The sequence below is a fragment of the Lepidochelys olivacea genome (assembly GCF_965140295.1).
Source record: "Lepidochelys olivacea isolate rLepOli2 genome assembly, chromosome: 14".
NCBI classification, from domain to species: Eukaryota; Metazoa; Chordata; order Testudines; family Cheloniidae; genus Lepidochelys; species Lepidochelys olivacea.
The window spans coordinates 6,386,036-6,412,119 of record NC_140424.1 but is presented as its reverse complement, the minus strand read 5'-3'; the positions used below and the strand labels follow the sequence as shown (position 1 = coordinate 6,412,119).

General features: G+C 43.9%; 1 protein-coding gene across 2 annotated transcripts in view; it reads right to left on the bottom strand.

The window, feature by feature from the left end:
- Positions 1-295: 295 nt before the first annotated feature.
- Positions 296-26,084, bottom strand: part of LOC311530951 (cilia- and flagella-associated protein 337-like) — a 53,028-nt gene continuing 27,239 nt past the window's right edge. For both annotated transcript variants that reach the window (XM_084648008.1, XM_084648009.1), the window contains 6 exons: positions 25,505-25,650; positions 21,779-21,996; positions 13,594-13,778; positions 5,854-5,987; positions 2,526-2,678; positions 296-1,063 (listed from right to left, as the gene is read on the bottom strand). In XM_084648008.1, the coding sequence (XP_084504134.1) occupies positions 782-1,063; positions 2,526-2,678; positions 5,854-5,987; positions 13,594-13,778; positions 21,779-21,996; positions 25,505-25,650 (1,118 nt within the window). In that variant the 3' untranslated portion in view covers positions 296-781. The remainder of the gene's footprint in view (positions 1,064-2,525; positions 2,679-5,853; positions 5,988-13,593; positions 13,779-21,778; positions 21,997-25,504; positions 25,651-26,084) is intronic.

Sequence of the window (26,084 nt, the reverse complement as noted above, 5' to 3'; positions counted from 1 at the left end):
CCTTCCCCCACTTTTTTCTTTTTTTTAATAGTAAGGAGAAAATAACCATCCTTCAGTCATTGCAGCTATTGCTCAATTGCATAGTTATTTGTGACATGACTATTATAGGATAATTCTAGTTGAAGACACTATGATTTTACTAGATAACTAAGTATCAACATTTTATAAACTACAGGGAGTTTTTTTGCTCATATGGCAATATTTAGCCTTAACTGGAGACATAATTAACCAAGTAACTTCTAAAATACATAGTAACTACCAGAGAGAACTAACAAGAATGCAAGAATTCACTGAATCTTTCTTTGCCTGGCTTTGATTTCCCCCATTATATTCAAGACCTCATTTCAACAGCTAAAGCAGGCTTCATGGGGCACTTGAGATGCACAAATGATAGTGGTTTGGTTTGATCTCAGCAGTTTGAGTTTTTCAAAATTGGGAGGGATAGAGATTTGAGCCACAATTGATATGAACTTCCAAAGACTGTCAAAGGTTGGAGAGATGGTTTCCCTTTTGCCCCTCACAAAATCCAAGGTTAGTTGCTTTATTTTCATTGTTAAATGTAGAGATGTCACCATTTTCAAACTAAAGTACAAAAATACTCTTTTGCAATTACTTTGTGTGTGTATCAAAGAGGAATTTAGGTGTCAAAGGGATTGCTTAAAAGAATGCTCCAGGGTCTAATACAAAAAAAGACAAAGCATATTGCTCTAGAAATGGAATCCAGGTATTCTCTTTCAGAAGGTGTCAATACTTAGCATCTATTACAGGCTAATAGAAACAGCTAATGTGGGAACTGGGAGGGAAACTGGAAACTTTTAGCCTTTTTACTGTGGGAGAGGCTAGCTCTGGTAGGTTTAACTAATGGGGGGAGCAAAGGGGTTTTCATGTGGACTGATGACTTCTTTCTCTCACTCAGGCTGGGCTCTTCTGTCTTCTCGCCGTCCAGTTCTGGGAAGGTTAATGGTAATGACCTTAAGTCTGACTCGGTGCTGCAGACTATACCCTGCCTCAGCATCCGAGGGGTCATGGGTAAGTCTTGAGGTAAAGTTAATTTCTGCATCTCCTAAGACAGAAGTAGTTAATAAAAATGCATAATGAACACATAGGCCAACCTCGAGAAATACATTCTATCACAAGCATTTCTATAGCATCCATCATTTTAGCATAGGTGTGTATGTGTCAGGATTTTGTCTGAGGGGCTGATGATGGGGTGGTTCTCTAATTACAGCCAATTTCAGGGTTGAATCTCTCTGGATTTAGTTTGAGACTAGTTAAATTATTTCTGTGGTTCCAATAATCTATGTACAAGCACCCAGAGACATTGTAATTGGTGTATTTTTAAAAATCATTCAATTACACACACACACACCACCCCTCCTCCCTCTCTGAGGACTCTACAGAACAGAGAGAAACAACAAAAGTTGATACAATCGGATTCCTCCAGTGCATTTTGTAAGGGTGAATATAGATGAGCCCAAATGGCTCCTCTCCTCACCATCTCCACATCTGGAAACCCCAAACCTGTATATCCCAAACACAGGGGCATTTGGGGTGAGAAGTAGCGTTCTCCTTGGCCATGGGCACAATCTTCCCTCTGCCTATAAGCGTGAATGGAATCCAGGGCCCATAGAATCCTAGCAGCTCAGAGGGTTGTTTTGTGGATTAATTATTTGATATTTATACAACACTTAGCATGTACACACCGTTCATATTTGCAGAGTATTATAATTATTATTTCATAAATATATTAAAGACTGTGAGGTGCTCAGATAGCATAATAATGGGAGCCAGACAGAGAGATTTCAAACATGAAAAAATTATCTAAGTTAAACAAGTATTTTAAGAAATCTCTGAAGGAATGAAGATCCTCTTTGAAAGGAGTTCAGCCAACTCGAATTTGACTCCACATTTAATATTTGAACAAGCAAGCTTTTAACCCAAGCGAGGATGAAGAAAAATATTCCCACGATATATTTTTTAAACAAATTCAAATGTAAACTATTATTTTTAAGAGATCAATATCACCCAGGCCTAGCTTGCAAACAGAAGCCTGAAAGTGATGCTAAGCAAAAGTGAAAGTGACGCCATTCATTTTCATTTTCCAAGAAGTAAACAAACAGAAAATAAATAAATAAAATAAAAAAATAGATTTTTAAAATTCTTTCCATTTTAATCTTGTTAGATTTTTAATCCATTTAAAATTTCCATTTTAATCTGTTGTTAGAAAGGTAGGTAGCATGACTTTACTTCAGATTATGATTTTTAAATTGATGTTAACCCATTAACAAACAGCTGGGTGATTTACTTACTTAATCCTCTTGTAGGGAAGTTTTTGGAGAAAATATTAACCCTTACAGGAAAAGCCACAAGGAAAATATAATGAAAACAAACAGCTTGTTTGGCAGGAGTCATTGCCTGGCTGATTCTGAAAATGCTTTTGGACTGGCTGTTGGCAGGATGAGCCTTGGCAACTGGGGGACTGGTTTGTATTGAATGTAAAACTACCCAGAGGGAAGGACACTTACCGGCGTTGCTAGCGCATGAAAAGGTGAACAGAATGTCCCAAACCGGTTGAATTTGTTAGCATTGATTGCCCCAAATACACGCCGACGGGCTTTCCTTCCTGTAATTCTTTTCACCAGGTCATTTTCCAGATGGTGTCTGAAAAGGCTCTGGCTCTGCAAAGGGAAGAGAAAAACTTGGGTTGCGCTGGCAATGATGTGGTCACACTATCTCCCTTTTCAGAATGAGGGAACATTGATTCGCATTGGAAACAACTAAATCCACCACCAGAGCTGCCCTCTTCCTAAAGCTCAGAAGCAGAGGGCATCAATATCACTTAATGGAAATGCCTGACAATGGTTTTATAACAACATCAATAGATCCCCTTCCCAAAGGAGTGCTAATTACAGCTCAGCTTCAAGAAAAGGAGGACTTGTGGCACCTTTGAGACTAACACATTTATTTGAGCATAAGCTTTCGTGAGCTAAACTGAATGCATCCGATGAAGTGAGCTGTAGCTCACGAAAGCTTATGCTCAAATAAATGTGTTAGTCTCTAAGGTGCCACAAGTCCTCCTTTTCTTTTTGCAGATACAGACTAACACGGCTGCTACTCTGAAGCTCAGCTTCAGTGGCTAAAGTGTAAAACGGACACACTATTCTATATATGATTATTTCCCCCAAACTCCAATATAGGCCAGACATTGAAGAGAAATAAACACAACACATGGCCCATGCCCCAAAGGGTTTACACTCCTATGCTCATGCAGAGTCCATGGTTTCCTAGTGGACATCTGCATGGAGCTCATTGTAGGAGCCAACAAGCAAAGATGATAGATGAGATTGGAGAGGAGAGACAAGGTGACAGCAGGATTCATGGATTATAAGGCCTGAAGGATTCACTGTGATCATCTATTCTGAGCTCCTGTATATCACACACCAGGAACATTTCAAAGGTTCCATCACATGTTTTTGGTTCTGTTTATTGTTCTTTTCCCTGCTCACTTCTCGTGTCCTTCCCAACGGATGTGAAATTTGAGGAGGGAATTGAACATGGTGAGGGATGTGGCAAGGTGACCTGGTTTTGGAAGGGTTTTTCCAGGTTAAGGGGAAGCATTGAAGAAGGAAGAGACACCTGGTGGTGGTTGCTGATTTTAGAGAAATTACACAGTTTTCTTTTAGAGTAACAGCCGTGTTAGTCTGTATTCGCAAAAAGAAAAGGAGGACTTGTGGCACCTTAGAGACTAACCAATTTATTTGAGCATGAGCTTTCGTGAGCTGCAGCTCACTTCATCGGATGCATACCGTGGAAACTGCAGCAGACTTTATATACACACAGAGAATATGAAACAATACCTCCTCCCACCCCACTGTCCTGCTGGTAATAGCTTATCTAAAGTGATCATCAGGTTGGTGGACAGTCTCTACGTAAAAGAATAAATGGACACAAATTAGATGTCAAGAATTATAACATTCATAAACCAGTCGGAGAACACTTCAATCTCTCTGGTCACGCAATCACAGACATGAAGGTCGCTATCTTAAAACAAAAAAACTTCAAATCCAGACTCCAGCGAGAAACTGCTGAATTGGAATTCATTTGCAAATTGGATACTATTAATTTAGGCTTAAATAGAGACTGGGAGTGGCTAAGTCATTATGCAAGGTAGCCTATTTCCCCTTGTTTTTTCCTACCCCCCCCCCCAGATGTTCTGGTTTAACTTGGATTTAAACTTGGAGAGTGGTCAGTTTGGATGAGCTATTACCAGCAGGAGAGTGAGTTTGTGTGTGTATGGGGGTGGGGGTGTGTGTGAGAAAACCTGGATTTGTGCTGGAAATGGCCCACCTTGATTATCATGCACATTGTAGGGAGAGTGGTCACTTTGGATGAGCTATTACCAGCAGGATAGTGAGTTTGTGTGTGTGGTTTTTGGGAGGGGGGTGAGGGGGTGAGAGAACCTGGATTTGTGCAGGAAATGGCCCAACTTGATTATCATGCACATTGTGTAAAGAGTTGTCACTTTGGATGGGCTATCACCAGCAGGAGAGTGAATTTGTGTAGGGGGGTGGAGGGTGAGAAAACCTGGATTTGTGCTGGAAATGGCCCAACCTGATGATCACTTTAGATAAGCTATTACCAGCAGGACAGTGGGGTGGGAGGAGGTATTGTTTCATATTCTCTGTGTGTATATAAAGTCTGCTGCAGTTTCCACGGTATGCATCCGATGAAGTGAGCTGTAGCTCACGAAAGCTCATGCTCAAATAAATTGGTTAGTCTCTAAGGTGCCACAAGTACTCCTTTTCTTTCTACAGTTTTCTTTCTTTCTTTCTTCCTGGTGGTGTGACTTTTAATGACTGACAGTTCTGGACTGATTGCCCTGGAGATGGTCATTTCTCTGAATCCACAGAACAGCTATAGACGAGGCGGTACAAGCTTCCCCCACCCCTGCGTTTCAGTCCTGGCCTGGAGAGAGCAGACGTCCAGGAGTAAAAGGACAGTTCTCAGTCTCCTTGGCCCATGTAGTCCCTGGCCTTTTTACTGAGAATGCCAAGAAGATTGCAAATTAGTGCCAGTGGAGATATGTCCACTGGAAAATGGACCGATCCATCTCATTTCACGAAGGTGACAGAGCAGACTTGGGATGTGAGTAATTTCAGTCATTATGGATGTGGGCTAATTCCACTGCTTGCAGTCTGTTACAGTTGGAACAAACTACCCAGGGAAGTCTTCATATGAAGACTGGCTGCCTTTCTGCAAAATATGTGTTAGTCAAATGGAAGTTATTAACCTGGGATATAAGGGACATTAAACCAAATGATCAAATGGTCCCTTCTGGCCTTAAAATCTATGAATCATCAACCCTCTGTGCCACCCAAACACCCTGAAAATTTACATTTAACATTGGCATTAAACACCTGAAGAAGGGATACTGAAGAATACATAAGAATGAAGCATTCGTTATCAGACCTTGGAGATTACGGTTGTCTGCATTTCCTTATTAAATATAGTTCAGCTCTGCTGCCTCACACAGGAATAAAACCCACTGGCTATTACTTTAAGAAATCATCCATTCTTCTTCTTCTTATTATTTTAAAAAAACCGTTCAACAGTCTGTTTGCTCTTATGTTTGCAATAGATTGGATTGCTCTGCATAATCCGCAAACTGTTCCCCATGCATGACTTCTTTGGCTTGCCTATCTGAAGCAATCCCCAATGCTTTATCACTTTGTGCGTCTTTTAATTAATCTGAGCTCATGGCAGATTTTCTTATCTTAAGATGCAGGGTTTTACCCTTCAGTGGAATGGCAGAGGGTCAAGGTCAGAGATAGACAAAAGATCTCACAGACTCACCTCTTGTTTTCTTTGATTTGAGGTACCGGTTAACGATTGTGGAGTAGTCAGGTGGCTTTGCACTGCATCCTCGGCAGCAATCTGGCTGGAGGATGTGGATGGATGGGCACCATCCACTCTTGGTAATTGGAACTCTGTAGAGAAAGAATAGGATCAGCAGGGGGCACTGTATGGTAGAACATGGCATGTACAGTATTTCTTAAAGGCATGGACAGTTCTGTCAGATTCTTCTTAAATGGAATCCCAGCAAAGCAAGGCAAGGGCCTAAAACTGAGCAGGGACCACACACACCCAGTGCTAAATACCATATGACTTAGGAGAAGAATCACACCTCTTTATTATGTGGATTTAGCTTCCTAACACTGTCACGGCCTGATAAGCATCACCAGATCTTAGTTTTCCCATTTGACTCATTGGCTTCTGGGACACCCATGTAATTGCCATAGGTGCGAAGGCTCTGCATGTGTTAATATTGCTTGAAGCACTTATCAACCTAACTAAAAAAAGAACCAGACTGTCGAACGTGTAGTCACACTCGGCCTGGCTCGGTCAAAAATGACTTGGGCCTATTAGTTCTTTGCATTCGAGCCAAATCATAGCTTTGTTATCAACAGCTGCCCCCTCCCACCTCAGCATCCTTCCTGGATTTGAAAAGTTTGATGGTTTGAAAGCCTTTGTGGGCATTTACAAATGGAAAAGTTTGTTTCTGAAGCCAGGCTGCAGTGTGACCAGACAGCTTCGGAGCACCTTTGCTTGAGCAACTGAGCTCACGTGTGCTCGGCTGGGAGACAAAGGAATGTAAGTGCCACAGTGATGAAATGATTCAGTAAGTGTCTCTGATCTTCCTGAGGTGATGCTGATCCAACACTCCAGCATGGTTTGGGATCACTGTGCTGACAGAGGTCAGCAACAATTTCATTTCAGTCTTTGATAGAGGCGGGGTTTTAGCTCCTGGAGTCTGACAATTGCTCTCTGCCTCTTTAAACAGCTGTTCCAACTGGGACACATGCTGCTTCATTTCCTGTCCATGCAACATGCTGTTCGCTGTGAAACATGCTGCATTTCACCCCAGAGATGGCTGCACTTCGGTAATGCTTGAAGTGGTCCCCATGCAATTTGTCCATCAGCTTGCGAAAGGGACAGTAACGGATAGTTAAGGTCCAGTCCAAAAGAAATGTTTCCATGAATTATGAAAAATTCCAGTTTGAACTCCCCCCCCGCTGCAGGGGCTGCACTTAAAACAACCCCCCTCACCTGCTTACGGGGGTAGAGCATGGCAAATACAGCTGGCGCAAATATTTTTGACAAAAATGTCGAAGCCAAATCGTTTCATGGAGATGCATTGATTTCGACCAAATTTTTGACAGGAAGGCTTCAGGGCTTTCTGGTCCCTTCTAGCTAAATAGAGGGAGCGAGCAACTTGACTGGAAAAACCTGACCTTTTCTATCCACAACCCTGTTTCACAAAAACACATTTTGAAACCTTGAAAGTTGTCATGCAACTGAATCGGCCTCCTCCAGCCAGCTCGTGCGAGATGGTTAGAAACACAAATGAAAGTCACACAGGTCTGTATTCATTGGACGCTCCTCTCAGCCTGGGCAAATGGCCAACAGCCCAGCCCACAAACCCTGACCCTCAGCTCAAGGGTTCACAGAGCCAGGATCCTAAACCTGAACTGCCTTAAAGTTCATGAGGGGCTTGGAGGGATGGGGGTAGGGGGAAAGAATCAGACCCATGTCTAATAAGTTGGAGAAGTGCATGAAAAGTGCATGTAATTATTAACATTCCTTCATCTTTAACAATCAATGGTTTCTTATAACATATGGAAGGGCATTTATTTTCCCCAAGCACCCGCTATTTTGCCTGGCAGTGCCCCTTTAAGCTTATGAAGTCCTTTGGGATGAAACGTGCCAAATAAGTGCAAGACATTAATTAGTTTTATTAAAGATGATGATACAAAGACAAATATCTCTGGACTCTGCCAAGCCCGCTTCGGGAGGCCCCAGACTGACAGAGACTGAGCGAGGTATCGAACAGTCACTAAAGTTCAAACATTTGGAGCGTGGCGGGGAGAGAGCTGCCCTTCAAAAGACCATCTCTGCATCGCTGTGGGACAGATGTTCACCTACCCTTTCCGTATAGGGTGGGGTCCCTGAAAGGAGAGCGCTTCTCTTCTCCCCTCCTCGACTACCTCTCCACCCCTAGCCCCCTCACCTTTCCTCATGAGACCTTAGGTCCAATCCTCTGGTGCGGCTTTTTTCCTCCCCCTGACCTTGCCTGCTGGATATGGTTCCAGATCTGTCCCCTTCCTTCCAAGGGATGGGAATTGGTTTGCTGTCTCCCCTCCTTCCTGGCCTGCAGCTTTACGTTCTTGGCTTAAACCCCTTTCGTGTGGAACCCTACTCTACACAGCCTGCATCCCTAGCTAGGCTTCAGCATGCTTGTAACGTAGTTTGCAACAGGGCTAGGTGTGGACGCAAGCCCTGCACCATTGCACTAGGTAGGGTGACCAGAAAGCAAGTGTGAAAAATTGGGATGGGGGTGGAGGGTAATAGGTGCCGAGATAAGAAAAAAACCCTCAAATATTGGGACTGTCCCTATAAAATTGGGACATCTAGTCACCCTAGGCTGCAAGTGCATTTGAAGGTGGCTCCTAAACACAGGGCCTGATCCAAAGCCCACAAATGCCAACGGGAGCCTGTCCACTTCAGTGACTCAGAGTCCTGGTTAACAGCTCCAGGGTGGACAGAGCTTGAGACCCATGAGGGAGACAGGGATCCCACTGCTGTCACTGGGAGGTTTGCAGGAGCAGTTTGCAGGTCCACACCAGCATGGGATCCTGTGCAGCATGGATAGCTTTTGCTTTTGTTCCCCACTCCGGCCCCTAAGGGCTGAGAAGCGGACAAAGAGGCAGACGCAGCAAGGTGACTTCAGAGGATGCCCGGGCAGGGCAGAGATAATTCGTACAGCATGTAAAACAATGGCAGCCTCTGATGATCCAGGCGAGGCTTGGAAGGTAGGATTTGGAGAGAGAATTATGCAGCCGTGCCTGTTTGAACGAGGGAATTCGCTCTTTTCCCATTTCGTTCCTCGCCTCCAATACCTGTGAGTTTTAAACAATTTGATAGGCCGGAAAAAGGCATTCTTCAGCATGGCCGGGGCTCAGCACAGTCTAGACTTCAAAACACAACAGTGCACACCCCTCCTTGAACTCCTGCCACTGCCTTTCTCAACATTTCCTAGACATGGAAGCTGAGAGCCCTTTGCTTTGCCAAAGTCTCAATCATGCTAATGAGCCCCGAGTTCCTGTAGCATCTGGCAACTGGTCCTGCTGAACTTACAGCAGGTGTTAGCAAAGTTCATTTCCAAAACCACATCCATCTGAAAAATTCAGCCTTCACTTCCCATTATGGAGTGACAGCATCTCCCTTCAGGCTGACAGAGAGAGAGAGAAGCTTGGAGCAGTCCGTTCCTGGAGGGACTGCTTCCTAATAATTACGCTACAGGGGTAAGCTTTCTACTGGTGTGTTACTGTCAGGCCAAATTGCTGTCTAAATCCTGTCAGAAAGGAGATACCTCTTGTAGCTTGGAAGCATGTCTTCTTTTCTTTAAAACCAGCTATGTCCAGAGACCCGAGGTCGCAGCTGCCCTAAATAACCTGCTCTTTCTCGCGTATTTCCTTTCCAGCTTCTTATCTGTATGCTGAGGGATCTGTGGTTCTACAAATCTGGTTACCCTTAAGTGAATTTAGATTTCTCACATACTGAGGTGTTTTTTTAATTTTGGGCAGAGTTTCTCACGTTAATAGTTAGCCTTTAACTCCGTGGGTTTTCATCACAAAGAATGGGACCTGGTTGTCCCTGTGTCTCTGAGTGCAGCCCAAGTGAAGAGAGTTTATAATGAGAAGGCACAGGGTTTGCCTAACCCCATGATCTAAGTAACTCCTTAAAACCCTGTTTCTACCCCAGTCATGCCCCCTCCACATCCCTCATGATGTGGCTCAGCCTGGACCCTTTAGTGCTGAGAGGAGGCATTTTCTAATTGCCTCTTGTCACCCGTACAGCGTGTGTCAGGTCCATGACACGTCCATCCCCTGCAGGCCTTAGTTATGTGCTGGTGAACGGGTTTGCCTCGCTGCTGTTCTCTACTGGATGGACTGTCAGACCTGCTCCTGTATCAGCTCTTTTCACCCTCTGGCTATCTTAGGTACTTTAGAGCCCTCATAGGACTTCATAGTTATTAATGGCTTTTATCTCACTACACTCTGTGACACAGGGAAATAATCTCCTCAGTTTTAGAAATGGGGAACTGAGGCAGGTGGTAGGTTGAGTGACTTGCCCCGTGTGACACACCGTGACCCTGTAGCTGAGCCAGGAATTGAACCTATGTCTTTTGAGTCTTAGTCCAGAATGCTGATGGCAAGGCCCTTCTTCCCTCTTGTGGCCTAGGAGGGACAGAACCAAAACTAACACTACAGGTAATTTAGCTCATGTAACAGAGGCCTATGGTTTCGGAGCTCAAGGTGTCAGTTGCCATGGGAGTGTCCTGTGATTATTTTCAGAAGTGACTAGTGATTTCGAGTGTCTCAATTTTTGCGTGCCTAACTTGACACCCCTTAAAGGGGCCTGATTTCCAGAAGATGGGTGTTCAGCACTTTCTGGAAACCAGATCCCTTTAAGGTATATCAAACCGGGCAGCCCAAAATGGAGGCCACCAGAATCACCAGTCACTTTAGAAACTTGAAGCCCCAACACTCCAAAATTTTGACCCAGAGAAAAAAACACTCAGCAGAAACAATTTATCGGTGTTGGATCACCGTGGAGCGGATTCCAGCCCCACAGCTCTGATCCAGCAGCCGGCAGCTGGCAGCTCTAACTGATAGGCTGGAAAAGTAAAACAAATCAATGAAAAACTCCATGTTAGGACTCCGCCCATCTGATGTAGATTTGACCGTGTGTGATAGATAATGTGTCAGATTGAGCTGCAGCTTAAAAAAAAAAAACAAATGTCACGCGTGAATATGAAGGGTGTGTTCATCTAAGATGCAGTGTTCAGTGGCAGGACACCGAACGGTAATTAAAACATTCAGCAGATGGGAACAGACCAGCAAACACTTAAGTGACACTAAGCCCACCTAATACAAGGAATGCGGAAGGTGCACGTGCGAAGCAGAAAGGCAATAACCCTACTGCCTTCCATTCCACAGTGGATCTGAAACCAGTCTCATTAATTCAGTTCCCCCGCAAGGTGGGTTTTACACATGGGGACTCTGTGGCACGGAGTGTAAGTCATGCAGGAAATCTGTAGCAGAACCCCGGAATCCTGGCTCCATGTTTCCTGCTCTAATGGCTAAACAGCACGCCACCTAGTACTTAAGGGCTTGATCTCAAGCACATCGGAGTTAAAGGAAAGAGTCTTTAATTGCTCACTGTTCAGGATTTGGATATGGAAACACATAGAATCATAGAATCATAGAATATCAGGGTTGGAAGGGACCCCAGAAGGTCATCTAGTCCAACCCCCTGCTCAAAGCAGGACCAATTCCCAGTTAAATCCAGATATTAAGTGCTGCAGTGTATTGGGAGCTCTCCAAAGTGGCAAGATGGCAGATTTCTCTGTCCTCCCAGGCAGCTAGAACAGATTTTCCATTTGACAAAAAAGTCTGATCTATGGGCTTCCAAACAGCACTCTGGACAAAGCGCTTATATGTGTTTTAACAAACATGTTCATGAAGGCAGGGTTTGCGGCTAGCCCACTAAGAGTTGGCTGCAAGCTGCTCCTAGTTTGGAAGGAAAAGTCCAGGAAATCTGTGTCCAGGCTAAACAAATCTGAGCACATGCACCCGTTCAGCCTTGAATCTCGGAAGCCTTTGACCGGCCAGTAGCTCCAGGTGGTCAGAATTTGCAGTCTTGCTGGTTGATTTCTATAGGGCAATCCAGACCCCAAATGGTTATGTGGGTGCTGTTCTTCACTCTCCTCCCAGCTTGATAACTGCACAGTTATTACCATCTCCATATGGCACATGATTTCCTGGGGCAGATTGCGTCATCAGCCCATCACATCCAGCATCCCAGCTTTTGCAGCAGCCAAGGCCTGAAACTTCAGAGCAAGGCAAATTGATCCTTTTAGGCCCTCACTCAGCAAAGCACTTAGGCGCTTGCTTCATGCTAAGCATGTTCTTAAGTCCATCTCTATTCTGCACTTAAACATGTGCTTAACTTTAAGAACAGACTTCAGTTCCCTTGACTTCAGTGGGTTTTAAACACCTGTTTATGTGCTTTGCTGAGCTGGCACCTTCATGCATCTGGCCTAGTATGTAATACTATCCACAGATGTGGGATTTCCTTCCTGAGCCCTGTGGTGATCAGGTGGCATGAAGCATGAGATTTAACTTCCCTGATCTGATCACGCATATGGCAATAATGGTAATCCAATTATCTAGCCTTTTAAAAATGCAGCCACACTATTTGACTCTCTGCTCCAGAAACGTGGTGTTTCACAGTGAATAGATTTCTGTTCATTTGGGAAGATGTAAAAGTATTTCCATTGTGGGCATTTGTTCAGTTTAATGTATACTAGGGGTCACTGTGTGTCCCCCGCTCCACTCCTAGGCTAGGAATTTTCTGGGCAGTGTTGATTTTTTTCCATAGTTTGTTTTTAGCTAGCTTTTTTTGTTGGTACCCAAAGACCTTTGGGTGTTGGCACTACATACATGAGAATATTTTATTATTTATCACAGTTATGAATGCGACTCTGTTTGCTGCATGGCCCCTAATGATTTACACAAATTCCTGGAACCCATATTGTGCAAAGTTAATGGAAACCTTGCAGCTGTGCATTCCTTAAGTGAAAAGTGCAGTCCAGTTCCAGTCTGTTTCTTAGCAATAAGTCAAGCCTTTGCAATCTATGGAACAGCTTGGCAGCCGTGTAAAACTGTCTGACTGTTAGAACAGTTTGTTGCTAATTTATTCTGAGTCCTGCCCTGAAGTCCTGACTTCAGTAAACCCCCATCCCTACATTTCCAATATTTGCCAGTTGGCTTCACTGAGTTTTGACTGCGAAGACTTCAAGATTGGAGCCTTAGGAGCACTCCTGACTCTTTGAAAATCACAGTTTTTTTTACTCAGCAATTGCAGAACATTCAGATCATTTTAAAGAGGAGGCAAACAAGCAGCCGACTGGGATTTGGCTGAAGTAATTAATTCAGCTCTTCACAGCCTCATTAGGTATAAATTTCTCTCTGGAACCTAATTAAAATACTTGAATATCCATCTTTCAGTACCTTTTGTGAAGCTTGATGACAAACAATGAGTCACTCTATTTTATAATTACATAAATGTTAACTTTTTTAAAAAGAGACACATTTGGGGCCAGATCCTAAACTTTCCATCTGGCTACTCTGGGTTGCGCAGACCGCACAGAACAGCCAGGAGCCTGGCCTAGACGGGCAGCGGGGGATTCCCAAGGTATACAGCAGCATCTCCCAGAGAGCAGGTTGTGCTGGACTAGCTGGGGGTGGAGAGCCATGAAGGTGTATGGAGTAACCTGGGTAGGTTGTAAACACACATAGCATGGGTACAAGGGATCAGGGGATTACATTTTTCTGAAAGGGGAGGAAATTAGTCTTCAAAAGTCTGAGATATGCTGGCATGGGGAAAAGGCAGCATAGTGGGAATGGGGAACAGGTGGGAGGAGGCTCCTGGCTCTTAAGGCGGGCCCCACTGCTGGCAAACACTTACCCTGCGGTTGCTCTCTCTCCTCCATTGTACTTCCCCTGTTGATCTCCTGGTTTACCTTCGCTTCGGTCTCTCCCTCCACATTGCTGACAAGCTCCCCTGAGCTGAATAGCAACCCATCCGTGTATGCCAGCTGCTTGGTTGGCGTTCGTTTTTTCCTGATTTCTTTTCTCTCACTCCAGGGGTCCCTGATAAAAAAAGAAAAAAAAAAGTAAAATAAAACGGTGCTACTGTGAGAGTGGGTTAAATATCTGTAACCAAACCCGGGCTGATCATCGCAGCCAGCCGGAGAAAATGTGAAACCCAAACGGGTCAGAATCATCTTACCGACAAAGAATCATAGAATACCAGGGTTGGAAGGGACCTCAGGAGGCCATCTAGTCCAACCCCCTGCTCAAAGCAGGACCAATCCCCAATTTTTGCCCCAGATCCCAAATGGCCCCCTCAAGGATTGAACTCATAACCCTGGGTTTAGAAGGCCAATGCGCAAACCACTGAGCTCTCCCTCCCCACAAAGGATGTCGGGAGCTCCATTACAGGAGCCATTGGGAACAGGAAGTTACTGTTGAGAATAATCTTGGATTGGGAAGGGGATTGGATTATTTTACTTGATGACCTTTTCCATCTAAGATTTCTATGGTTCACACAATGTCACAGATAGTCATATTAACCCTGTTTCTATAGAAGGAAAAGACAATGCTCCGATTGAGTTAAGTGGTGCTAGATGCCATACAGAACACAGAAAGATCTGCCTCACGTGTTATTCTATATGGTAATAAGATATTTGGCCATACTGGCAACGTGGAGTGTGGCAGGGATTCCTGAAGACAGAGCTCTGTGAAAAGGAGAAAAGTATCACCCCAACTGTGTTAACAGTCTTTTGCCATATCAGCCTAGGTCATTTCACAGTCTGAAAAGTTCACTTTTCATTAAACGCATTGAAATGGAAAATTCAGCACAGTTTGACACAAAAATTCATCTTCACTAGAATGAAACTTCACATGTCCAAAACCAGTGGGTTTCCTCAAAGATACTATTGCGCAGAAATCCATGACATTGCCCCCTGCCCCATCTGGACCAGTTCCACGTAATCGAACCCGAATGCGAAAACCTCAAATACTGCGAATGTCACTGCAAATATTTCACATGGCCATAATTAGCTGTGTGGCCAAAGTAGGAGCACTGTAGAAGTAGAAATTCAACAGTGTAAGCTACGGAAGAGGTTAAAACCACTACAGAAGACAGTCCCAGCTCAATAGTAAACTGGATTTATTGGTTTAATTTACGGACACTAGTCAGATAACGATGCCTTTGAACAATAGTAGCAATGCTTGAGCTGCTGAGTCTAATCTTGACCTAACAAGTAGTTTTAAAACTGGCCTATTAACTGGAATGGTGTGACACTTGGCTTATATCTGTTTACCAAATGCTTTCTCTTTATATTGCACTTTTGTCTCAGCTTGTGGCTGCAAAGCCAGTAGAGGTGACTTACCTGCAATCCCCCATGCCACCCAGTCGCAGCAAATGGCAAGGAGAGAACAAAACAGAAATGCTTTCCCACAGGAAGTGGGCCAATTCAAGGGGAGCTGCACAAGCTTGACTTTCTGGAGTTTGTTCTGTTGAGAAGATGGGTAACTTCTACTAAGAAAGTCTTTGTGAGAGAATAAGCTTAAATCAGACTGTTCTCGCTATGTAATAGTCATGTCTGTCCGAAGCTGTCCACTGAGATTATAGATAGCAAATAAAATAGACTAAAGTAATGTATGGCCACTCATTTCTCTTCTGAAAAGGAAATTCCTTGGGCCAGATTCACTACAGGGGCATAAGCAGGCACAGGTCCACTGACAGCCACCGAGTTGAGCCTGCTTACGTCAGCCCAGAGTCCAAAGCTTCCTGACAGGCTGGAAGCCATGACAGAGTCATACACTTTATCCATTCCCACGGCCCTGAAAGAATTCAGATTCTCCATCTAATAGTCATACACAGCCAGCTAAATGACTATGCTTGCTGGGTGAGGCAAGCTGGCATAAGGCTCCTGAGCCCAGCATGACTCCACGGGTGGTTAGCTTGGTCCCCGGCCAAAGCAGTGAAATTGGAAGGAAGTATGTGGCTTCTCTTTGGTACTTTGTGGTTTGACCATCTGCAGGGAGCTTGAGTAGGCGAGCATCTCTCTTTCTGCCCATCCCCTCCTCCATACCAGGCCAACAGCCAAGGAGCAGTGATAGTCTCTATCGCTATAATAAATGACACTTCTATAGAGCTTGCCATCCGAGGATCTCAAAGCACTGGCAAGCCTGCACTTGGAACACTGCATTCAGCTCCTGCACCTCAGTAACAGAAAGACGTAGAGGAAAGAACAGCAGCAAAATGATTGCCGGAGTGGAGGGGCTGGTTTATGATGAAAGAGCTTGGCCGTGCGGGATGAGATAATCACCTAGAGTATCAGAGCTGTGCCAAGGGTGGAGATGAATGGAGGGCATAACTATGGGTAATGGGATGAAGGTAAGAAAAGGAGCATTGACGATACCATGGGGAGTCTTTCTGGCAGTGAGATTTATTAAATAGTGAAGGAGTCTTTCATTGGACGTGGCAGAGGCCTCACCATGTGGCAGGCAATTTTAGTCTAGGAAATTTGCTCTCCACCAGCAGGCGAGGGACTGGACAAGTGAGATGAGTGTTGAATCTCTAATTTCTGTGATTAATTGGAGATCATCGTTAGGGGTTACAATCAGGGAAAACTTTTGTAAATCAGTGTTTCCATTAGATGCCTATTTTTCTAGGGTAACCCATACCTTCCCTCCCATCTCCCCCAACTTTTGCTTTGGCCTGAAACGTACTGGTACATGGCCAGAGAGAAATGTTTGCTGAATACAGCTGAGGAGGGTGGGGAGGGAAAAGTACATTCATGTCATTTTTAAGATGCAAGATTACAAAAAGCTAAAAAATAGACTTTTGTGGTTTCTGAAGCCATTTGGCATTCCTGGATGGGAGCTGATGAGGCTCTGGGTTTTGTTATTATTTAGACACCCTTACATTTTGCAGGGCTATTTCTCTTCAGTGTGGGTATGTGTGGGTAGTAAAGCAGAGGGTATTTTGGGGGAAAAAAACAAAGTTAAAAATGGCCTGGTTATCGAGTTTAGAAAAGTGCTCATTGCATGTGCAACCACTTGTTTTTTTTAAAAAGAGAGCTCAAATTTGCTGTAGATTTTGAGGACGTGGGCATGCAATACCAAAACACAATGAAGTATATATGGGAAAACAACTGAAGCAGGCTCCTCTTGAGCTGAGATCCTGAAGAATAGATATATTTCATATGCATTTCCTGATTTATGTTAGTTTGTATCTAGTACTGTGTGGGAGTGTGGGTTTGTACAGGAGTCAGCTAAACCTTCTGGTGGGCTAAGGTTGGATTGTTTCAAGGTTGCTCAGATAAAGGTCCACACAAACAAAGAACTCTCGGCTGAACTCATTGAACTCACAAACTCAGAGAGCAGCGTCGGCCCAATATGCTGGGCTCTGATGATAATCATATAAGTTTTAGTAACTGTTGCACCAAATTCAATTCTTGTGGATATCAACTTATACTTCGAACCCCATCTTCAGTGCTGAAGGATTGTCACTAAATCCTGCATGCTTAGAAGAGAATCCTATTCACTAGCATCAAGGGTTAAGTGGCTTTTGACCTCTCTGTCCCTATTAGTGCCCAGCATACTCCTAATCTGTCCTAGGACAATTGCTGTGGATCTTATTCTTCCTGATTCAGGCTATGTCTACACTACCGCAGGATCGATGCTGCTGTGATCGATGCACTGGGGGTCGATTTAGCGGGTTTTGAAGACCCGCTAAATCAACGGCAGACTCCAGTACTCCAACAGGAACAAGAGGAGTAAGAATAATTGACGGGAGAGCATCTCCTGTCAACCCAGTGTGGTGTAGACACCACAGTAAGTCGACCTAAGCTAAGTAGATGGAGTAGCGTAACTTAGGTTGACTTACCGCGGTAGTGTAGACATAGCCTCAATGTTGACTCAATGTCAGTCCAGTAAGTCAAGAATTATTTCACTTCTTTCTGTTTCTTTCTCCCAACATTGGACAATTAAACACTATCTTCTCGAACGGTAACAGTCAACGGATCAAGTTGTGGGCTCAGTTACACTGGTGTGTAAATCCAGAGTGACTCTGCTAATTTCAGTAGGATCACTCTGGATTTACACCAGTGTAACTGAGAGTAGTGTTTGGTCCATAGTTTTGATGTCAGACAAAACTTAGAGAAAAACAGTCACTCGATCAGATTTTGTAAGAGAAATAAATAACTATACTTCATTCTCCCAGTAGCATTGCCATGTGGTGTGACAGTTTCCTGAAGGAGATATTCTTATGGCTTCAGAGGCTTGCCCTCAGATGCTGGACAAATCTCTCTTGACCAGAGGTGACACAGTTATAAGAGATGCACATTCTTTACTTGTCAGGTTCAAGCACTTATTAACTATTGACTCTCAGGTATTCTCTGATCTGAACTTCTAAAAACACAAAAATATTAAGATTTCTGTTTTCCTGGTCCCGAAGTACATACTGACTTATCTAACAAGTGCATCCCATTTGATATTCTCTTTACCCATTAATCCTTTCAAATGGAGGAAAAAGGACTTTAAATTTCCAGTTAACTCTCTTTGTTCAACTAATGCTTCCTTGTAAAACCTTAATATGGCTAGTTTTCCTCTCGGGTTAATTAATATTTGATTAGTCATCTGGAAAGGTCATGGATGTTTATCAATAACAGCAGAGAGATGATTGTCTTCCAAAAATTATAATATCTGTAGAATAATTAGGCATTCTTGATAACAGCTAGACACAGATCTTTATTTACTCTTTTGCTGTGAGTGGAAGTTAATTTTGTTTGGCTATGAAAGAATTAATCCCAACCTCTTCACAGGGTAGGTTTGTCCAAAGCTTCTTTGGTATCATTTTTCCTATTGTGAACACAATGCTTTTTTTTCTGGCTGAAACAACTGGATTTGTGGAAAGAAACTGGAAGAACTTAGTATAATAGGCCTGACTTTGGTGAACATTGTTGATCTGAGCCCTTTGTTGTTTTTGTGGACTGGAGGGAGATTGAAAAATCTGGCACTTTACAAAAGACTGTTTATAGCTTTGGCTGTTAAGAAAAGCTGGAATCGAGTCATTTACAAAGCATCTGATAACCTTTTCAGAGCTCCTGTCTGCTTCAAATTAACAGTGTTTATTTTCTTTGCCTCTGGTTCCAGCTCAGTGTAATCAGTTGACAAATCTTCTGTGACTTTAGCTAGGAGCACGTTTGAAAGGTACGTCTGGTCTGTTGCTTACACATGCAAAATTTTCAAAAAAGATTTACTTTTACTACTTCCTTGCACATTCCGCCCGGTTGCTGGTTTACTGAATGTACCCTGTACAAGGACTAGATTTATAGAGCATCTGCCTCACCTTTGGAGAAGACTCTGAATGCAGATGCTTCCAGGAATCAGCGACAGAAATGCTGTCGGGGGCCATAGTTTCTTGGGCAAGGCCGGCAGGGGGTATGTAGTTGAAACAAGAATTACTGAGGTCACTCGGTATGGGAGTATGGTAATACCAGAGAGATTTTTAAATCAAAGCACAAATCGGTAAAGCTTTACAATGATGGCTTTTTTCCCATCCTGGACTCAGGTGCCTTTCAGCCAGCATGCAGCCCTTGGCTGTGTCTGTGCCGAGCTTCTTTGGCAAACATTTCCCTCTGCAGCTAACACAGCTGCAGCTCCTTTCTTGTAGAGAGCCTTACTGTGTACATGGCTCTCACAGCCACTGGCATTTTGAGTGCAGTGTCATTTTGACTTGCTCTGAGAGCAGACTTGTGAAAAATACGACCTTGCCAGTGCTTCCACTGCAGTTAACGCGACTGGAACGGCACTGATGTGAGCAACAATGGGAAATTTTTGCCCCCCCCCCCACCCCCCCAGAACCCTTTGTGTAGACTGCTCTTGAGCATCAGCATCAGTAGGAGAAGAGTAAAGGGTGTCAGGGGAGGCTGCTTTCAGGGGGTCAAGTGTTGCCAATGCTCATGATTGATTTCATGATTTTTCTTTGTTTCCCTGTAAAGCACCAGCTCCTGGAGTCATATGATTACATAATAATCTCAGCTTTCATTAAAAAACCGTACTTTTCTAGTCGTCGTGTTTGAGGAGAAAAGGTTGAAAATGTGAACCTTTGAAGGCGCCGGTACAAAAAGTGAAAGAACCCCAAATGTATCATTTTAATAATCTCAAGGTTTTTATGTCAAGCTCATGATTGGCGAGAGGGGGAAGAGTAAGATTAACTCAGCTGAGTTTAACTGACACTGTGGGATCAAGCTGATGAAAGAAGATTTTCTCACCTACCCTATTAAAGCTCTCCTCAGCAGGTCATCACATCTGCTGAGCATCCTCTCATTTACTGGCTTCTTTAAGTAGGAGATTTTCTGTATTAATCTTTTCATAGCTCTCCCACACCCCACAGGATGTACTGTGGCTAAATCCTAGAACCTTAGTTAGGCAGGCATGCTAACACCTTTGATACGTAGGCTAATTAACAAAACTATTGTTAACCGACTTCCAACTGCACACCCCTAATTGTCACCTACCACCTCACACTGAAACCCATACTGGGTATCATTAAACAATTACAACCCTTTCTCAATAGGGACCCCATCCTGAAAGAAATATTTCCTGAACCCTTTCTTCTGGCCTTCAAACAATCCCCCAACCTCACCAAGCTCATCATCAGAAGCAAGCTCCCCGCAGACCAGGACCCACCAACACAAAGGGGCACCAGACCCTGCCAGAACAATAGATGCAAAACCAGCAGCCATAGCTCCACTGTTACAATGATCAACACCCTCCCACAACACACCTTTCCGGATTCCTGGGTCCTACATGTGCCTATCACAATATGTGGTGTACTGACCCAGTGCACAAATGCCCCAGTAACCACTATGTGGGTGAACCCAGACAATCACAATGCTCTCGAATGAATTCACACAGAAACATAATAAAAGACAAAAATATCCTGTCACCCATGGGCCAACGCTTTCCCCAAAATGAGCAATCCCCCTCTGACCTCAGTCTTTGTCCTCAAAGGAAACCTGCACAATGCCTTCAAAAGATGAGCTGGGGAGCTGAAATTCAATCTTTGCTAGACGCTAAAAATCACGGTTGCAATAATGACGCGGGATTTATGGCTTATTCTGACACTCTTTTTGGTCGTCTGACTGCAGGGGTGTTAATGGGCCATGTCACCTTGAACGGTCCTTTAGAACGTGTGTTAACCACTTATGCTAAACGATCTGTTCCACCTTGTATTCAGCTATGACACTCTGAGTCCCTTCCCCAGACCTGAGGAAGAGCCAAGTGTAGCTTGCAAGCTGGTCTCTTTCACCAACAGGAATTGGTCCAATAAAAGATCTTGCCTTATGCACCTTGTCTCTCTAATATCAAAACTAGCCCACATTTGCCCAGCCTACTGTAGCTGTTATACAGACTCCCTATGTACATCACAGCTTGAATAGCCTTAACATTAAAATTAAAGCATTTTAATATGTCCTAGCACATAATATATATAGTTTAATCTTGCACCAGGCCAGTGGTTACAGGTCAACAGTGATGAAGAAGGGAGGAGAGAACTTTATCGTTTCGCATCTGTGGTACAGGTAGGGTGCTGGGGAGAAGATCCCAAGAGATGGGAAGGATCATCTGGAGCCAAAGAGTATGAGCCCCAGTGTCACCCAAGGCACCCATGGTGATGAGATTACATAAGAATTTATATAGAATAGAAGCAAAGAGTCTCTTTGCAACCTGCACCTTCATCCCCCCTAACTGCCTGAACTCGCCTCCAATCCCTTAATGGGAAGCACCCCAGCCAGATCAGACTAGCTGACAAATCAGCCCCTCCCAGAATTGGTATTGTGCAGGTTAGCCAAGGCTAACGGAGTTCCCCACACATATGACTTAGTACAGACTCCACAAATCCCAGGGCCATCCTTGCCCTTCAGACTGTCCAAGTCAGTATCTATTTGAATTTCTTGCTAGGTAAGCATTGGTCATGACGATGAGATGCACTGGGGGCAGAGGAGGGGTAACGTTCTCAGAAATTCATCACAGAAATAACCTTAGAAGTGATCCATCTTGGGCTGGAAACTTACTTGGGATGGGCGAACGTTGATGGATTTTTCAAGTCCCATCTCTTTTCCTGCCCAAAGGTTCCCACAAATTTCCCGTCTGGGGTCCACAGTCTGGCGCTTCTGTCCGAGGAGCCGCTCAGGATGAATGAATCTGAACCGAACATGAAGTGTTCGACACTCACCACAATGCTGTTATGGGCTCTCCAGCTACACAGTAAGGGAGGCTTTTCCAGAGAGCCCTGGGACAATGGACACAGGAGAAAGAGATTCAGGTAGCTGGCCACTAATCATAACCTTAAAAAAATCCCAACAGAGAAAGCAGAATCCATGTCACATGAATGGAACCTAGGCCATGGGATTGATCCAGGTCAATAAGGCTTCAGGTAAGAAGTGGGGTTATTCATGTGAATGATGCATTTCGTTGGGTCTGACCTACCTTAGATAAAGGGGGAGGAGTTGTATAACAGATTTTTTTCTGTATTTTATCATCTTAAAACCATCAGCGCAAAAACCATCCTGTATTAATTCCTGGCTAATTATCCTGAAGAGATTCAGCCTTTGACCTTGTGTCCGATATACTTGGCATGGATTAATGAAACATTTCATACCCAATCTCGTCATTTAATTAGAAAAGGAAGACAGGAAAAACTTAATGCTCCCAGCAGCTAATATGAATTTCCAAAGCAGTGACCAGTCCCTGCTTCCAGAATGAAGATCCTCATTACCTTTAAAAATGGAGAATAATGAGCCCAATCTTTTGTCCTTACTCAGGCGAGACTGCCTTGGGCTTAATTAGGATGTGTGAGGGAGACAAGGGTGAAGTTAAAAAGCGAACACATGGACAGTAGCACCATTGGGACACGTACATAGTGAACCTAAAGTAACTATGATCTCAGCATGGTAACCCTCCAGCTGCCCTTCCCACCTTTCTTCTCTCTGCTATTAGTTGACAGAAAGGTGGGATGGAATCAGGAATGGAATCTTATTTGTTCTATAAAACACTTAGTACACGGTATGTATTGTACGTACTGTATAAATCATTGTTAATAATACTATGTGACTGGCTCCGTGGAATACTCCAGCTGCGGTGTTAGCAAGATGCTTATCGCTCTAAGTAACTTGTTTACTTAGCAGGCTTAATAATTGTATCGCTTGCTTTCTGCATGTGCTGTGTCTATAAGCCCCAGCATTGGAGATTTGTAAGGGAAGCAATCCCGGTGCTCAGCTCATGTTATTAGCTGAGTCAGCAAGAAAGGAGCACATTAGAGGCTGAGCTGAACTAATCTTATCTTGTTGCAGGCAACATGGCCTTTTGTCTCTCCAGTTTTCTCCATAAAGATTTTTTTTAATCATGGAGTCCATTCAAGGAAATCAACAGTCTTTGCTTTCCTGCCAGAGATGTAAATGAATGTAGCAGACATATTTGTGGGGGATGCCTGAAGGCCATATTTAAGATGGTGATGCTACAAACTACCATGCTTACATGCTTACAAACTAGAAGTTCAGGGAAACCCCAGGAGTTCCTGTTCAGGAAGAATGGACCAGTGGTTAGAGCATTAGCTTGGGAAACTCAGGACCAATTCCCTGCTTCAACAATGTCTTCCTGTGAGAGCCTGGGCAAGTCTCTCTGTGTCTCAGTTCCTCCTCTGTAAAATGGTTCACTGGTAATGGGAGCCATATGGCATAGATGTATTGAGCTTTCCCCACCAACCCCTTTGGCCAGTGGAGCAGTCCTGATCTCACATATATACATTCATACATATAGAGAGGCCTCTAATCTGCAGTTCTGTATCAATTGTCAGTAGGACTGACAAGCTAATTGGGTCAGAACAGCTACCACAAAGCCCTGGGGCCTCGAAATGTGAGGGCTAGAATAGTAATGTGTTCCTTACATTATTCATGGGTGATGAAGAGTTAGAACATGCTGGCTTGGGAACATTAACCACCTGGTGAAATGTTTTAGTAGATTCATAGAGTCCAAGGCCAGAAGGAACCATTGTGATCATCTAGTCTGATCTCCAGTCTAATGCAGGCCAGAGAACTTCCTCACAGTAATTCCTAGAGCAGATCTTGAAGGAAAAACACCTAATCTTGATTTTAAAAAGGTCAGTAATGGAGAATTCACCACCATCCTTGGTAAATTGTGAATGACTCTCACCACTAACAAAGTCCTGTGGATTGAGAACAGTGCTGCATTAATAGTTCTTACCAGGCTTTCTGGGTGATGGCTAGATGGTCCAGAGGCTCGCTGTGCAGAAGGAACAATAGGACTGATAAATGACAGGGTGGTAACTATAACTAAACCCTTCCCATGAAGCTCCTGGCAACAGCTTACTTCACTTCAGAGTCTGGTCTAGTGATTCCAAACCCATGGATAATTCTCAAGCTACTGTAGCTACTATTGGTTGTCACTGAAACTTCTGGAACTTTTCTTCCAGACCTCTGTGAAGTCACCAACTCGCTGCCAGGCTTCTCTTATTCAGACACTATGGCACAAAAATGTCTGTGTCCTGGCCTGTGGGAGGGGCTTAGCCACCTGAAATGGTGGTAGTAGCCGGATGGGCTGGGCATGTGTGTGCTTGCAAGCGTGCATGTGTTAGACCTGTGGGAACTTAAACACAAAGGGAGCCGCTGGTAATTCAGTGAATCACATCTAGTCGTAGGCAGGCTCTTTACTTAAATATTATTATTTATTGTGAATTGACAATGTCTTGTTGGGATGATGAGGCTGTGCAAAACCAGAGGAAAAAGTGTTCCCTGCCTGAAGGATCTGACAACCTAAATCAGACAGCCACCTGTCAGACAGACAGCTAAACTTCTAGGGATGCGGATATTTTAGCAAATATATTGTAACAATCCATGAGCACCAAAAACAATTTTCATTCTGCTGCACACCAAGGGTACTCAGAACTTCATGGCTTCTGTGCTAGTGGCAACAGAATACCTGTTTTCCTGGAATTAAAAGCTCAGGTCTTTGCCAGCTGATGTACAGGTGAATCTCTGCAAACTGTGAGCAGTGCATTTCCTATGACAAACATCTGGGAAGTTCTGATCCCATCCAACGGTGTGTACACCCACACCTATGTGTGTGTGTGCTTGCCAGTTCATAAAAACCTAAACGATGCTTGCTGAGTTATCACTGAATGACCTGGGCAGAAAATGTGAAAACAGAGATTGAACCAAATCATAAAATTTGGATCTGGATTCTGCAGGGGGGGCTGGAACAATTTGTATAATGAGGGTGCCGAGAGCCATTGAACCAAACTGTAAACCCTGTATATAATGGAAGCCACTTCAAGCTGGGGCGTGCAGTAGCACCCCCAGCATCCCTCGTTCCAGCATCTACGGATTCTGCCCCAGTGTAGGGCCCTGGGGTTTGGATTCAGTGATTTCAGGCCCATTGTTAGTTTTGAAGAGATGTTTGGAGGATCTTTGGCTCACCAGGAGAGAATGACAGCTCGAAGAATAAAGGGTGGCATGGAAGCCCTAAGATGGATAATAAAGACTCGGGAAGTACCTATTCAAGTTTGCCTAATGCCTGCCGGAGACATTAAAAAGATGCCTGACATGCTCTTGCCCAAAGAAGTGAGCAATGCCCTCGACAAGTGAAGCATCGTGGACATGAACTCCCTAGGGATAATCAGGAAATAAATAACAACACACATGAACATGGTAACCCAGTGAACTGCTTTGTCCGTACATGCCAAGGCCATTTCCATATACCGAGAATGAAGTGTCAAGATTTACCTGAGTTCTAGGGGACAGCCCATAATCTGAAATGTCCCAAACCTGGATGAATCCACCTGTGTCTCCAGATACAAGAACACTGTTCATTTGATTGGTGGACAATCCAGTCACAGCCACGTCCTCTGTAGCTGGGGCATAATAAAAACCTGAAACAACAAGAGAGGATGAAGGGTAACACTTTCAAAAGCCTATTACACTGACACTGTGGAAAGTGGCTTCATTAGGTAGCTCATCAGCAGCACTTCACTGAAAAGAGGATGAAAATTCTTTGTTCCACTTCTAACTCTATCACACTGCACCTATTATTAACACAGGAAAAGGCGTCTCTTCTGCACCATTAGAGTCGCATTGGCAGCACAGGCCTCCTCACACTGTATCACACCTGTTATAATAAACAGGTGCTATATTTAATGCCTTATATCTATATAACAACTGTCGCTGGAAGAATACCAATGTGCTTGCATATATAAAATTAGTCACCCACTATTGAAATGCAGCCACCTCTGGGTTGGAATCTGGCAGCCACTCTAACAACACTGGGTAACAGTTCTTGTTGTTGTTTCTCCTTAGAGAGAGGAAT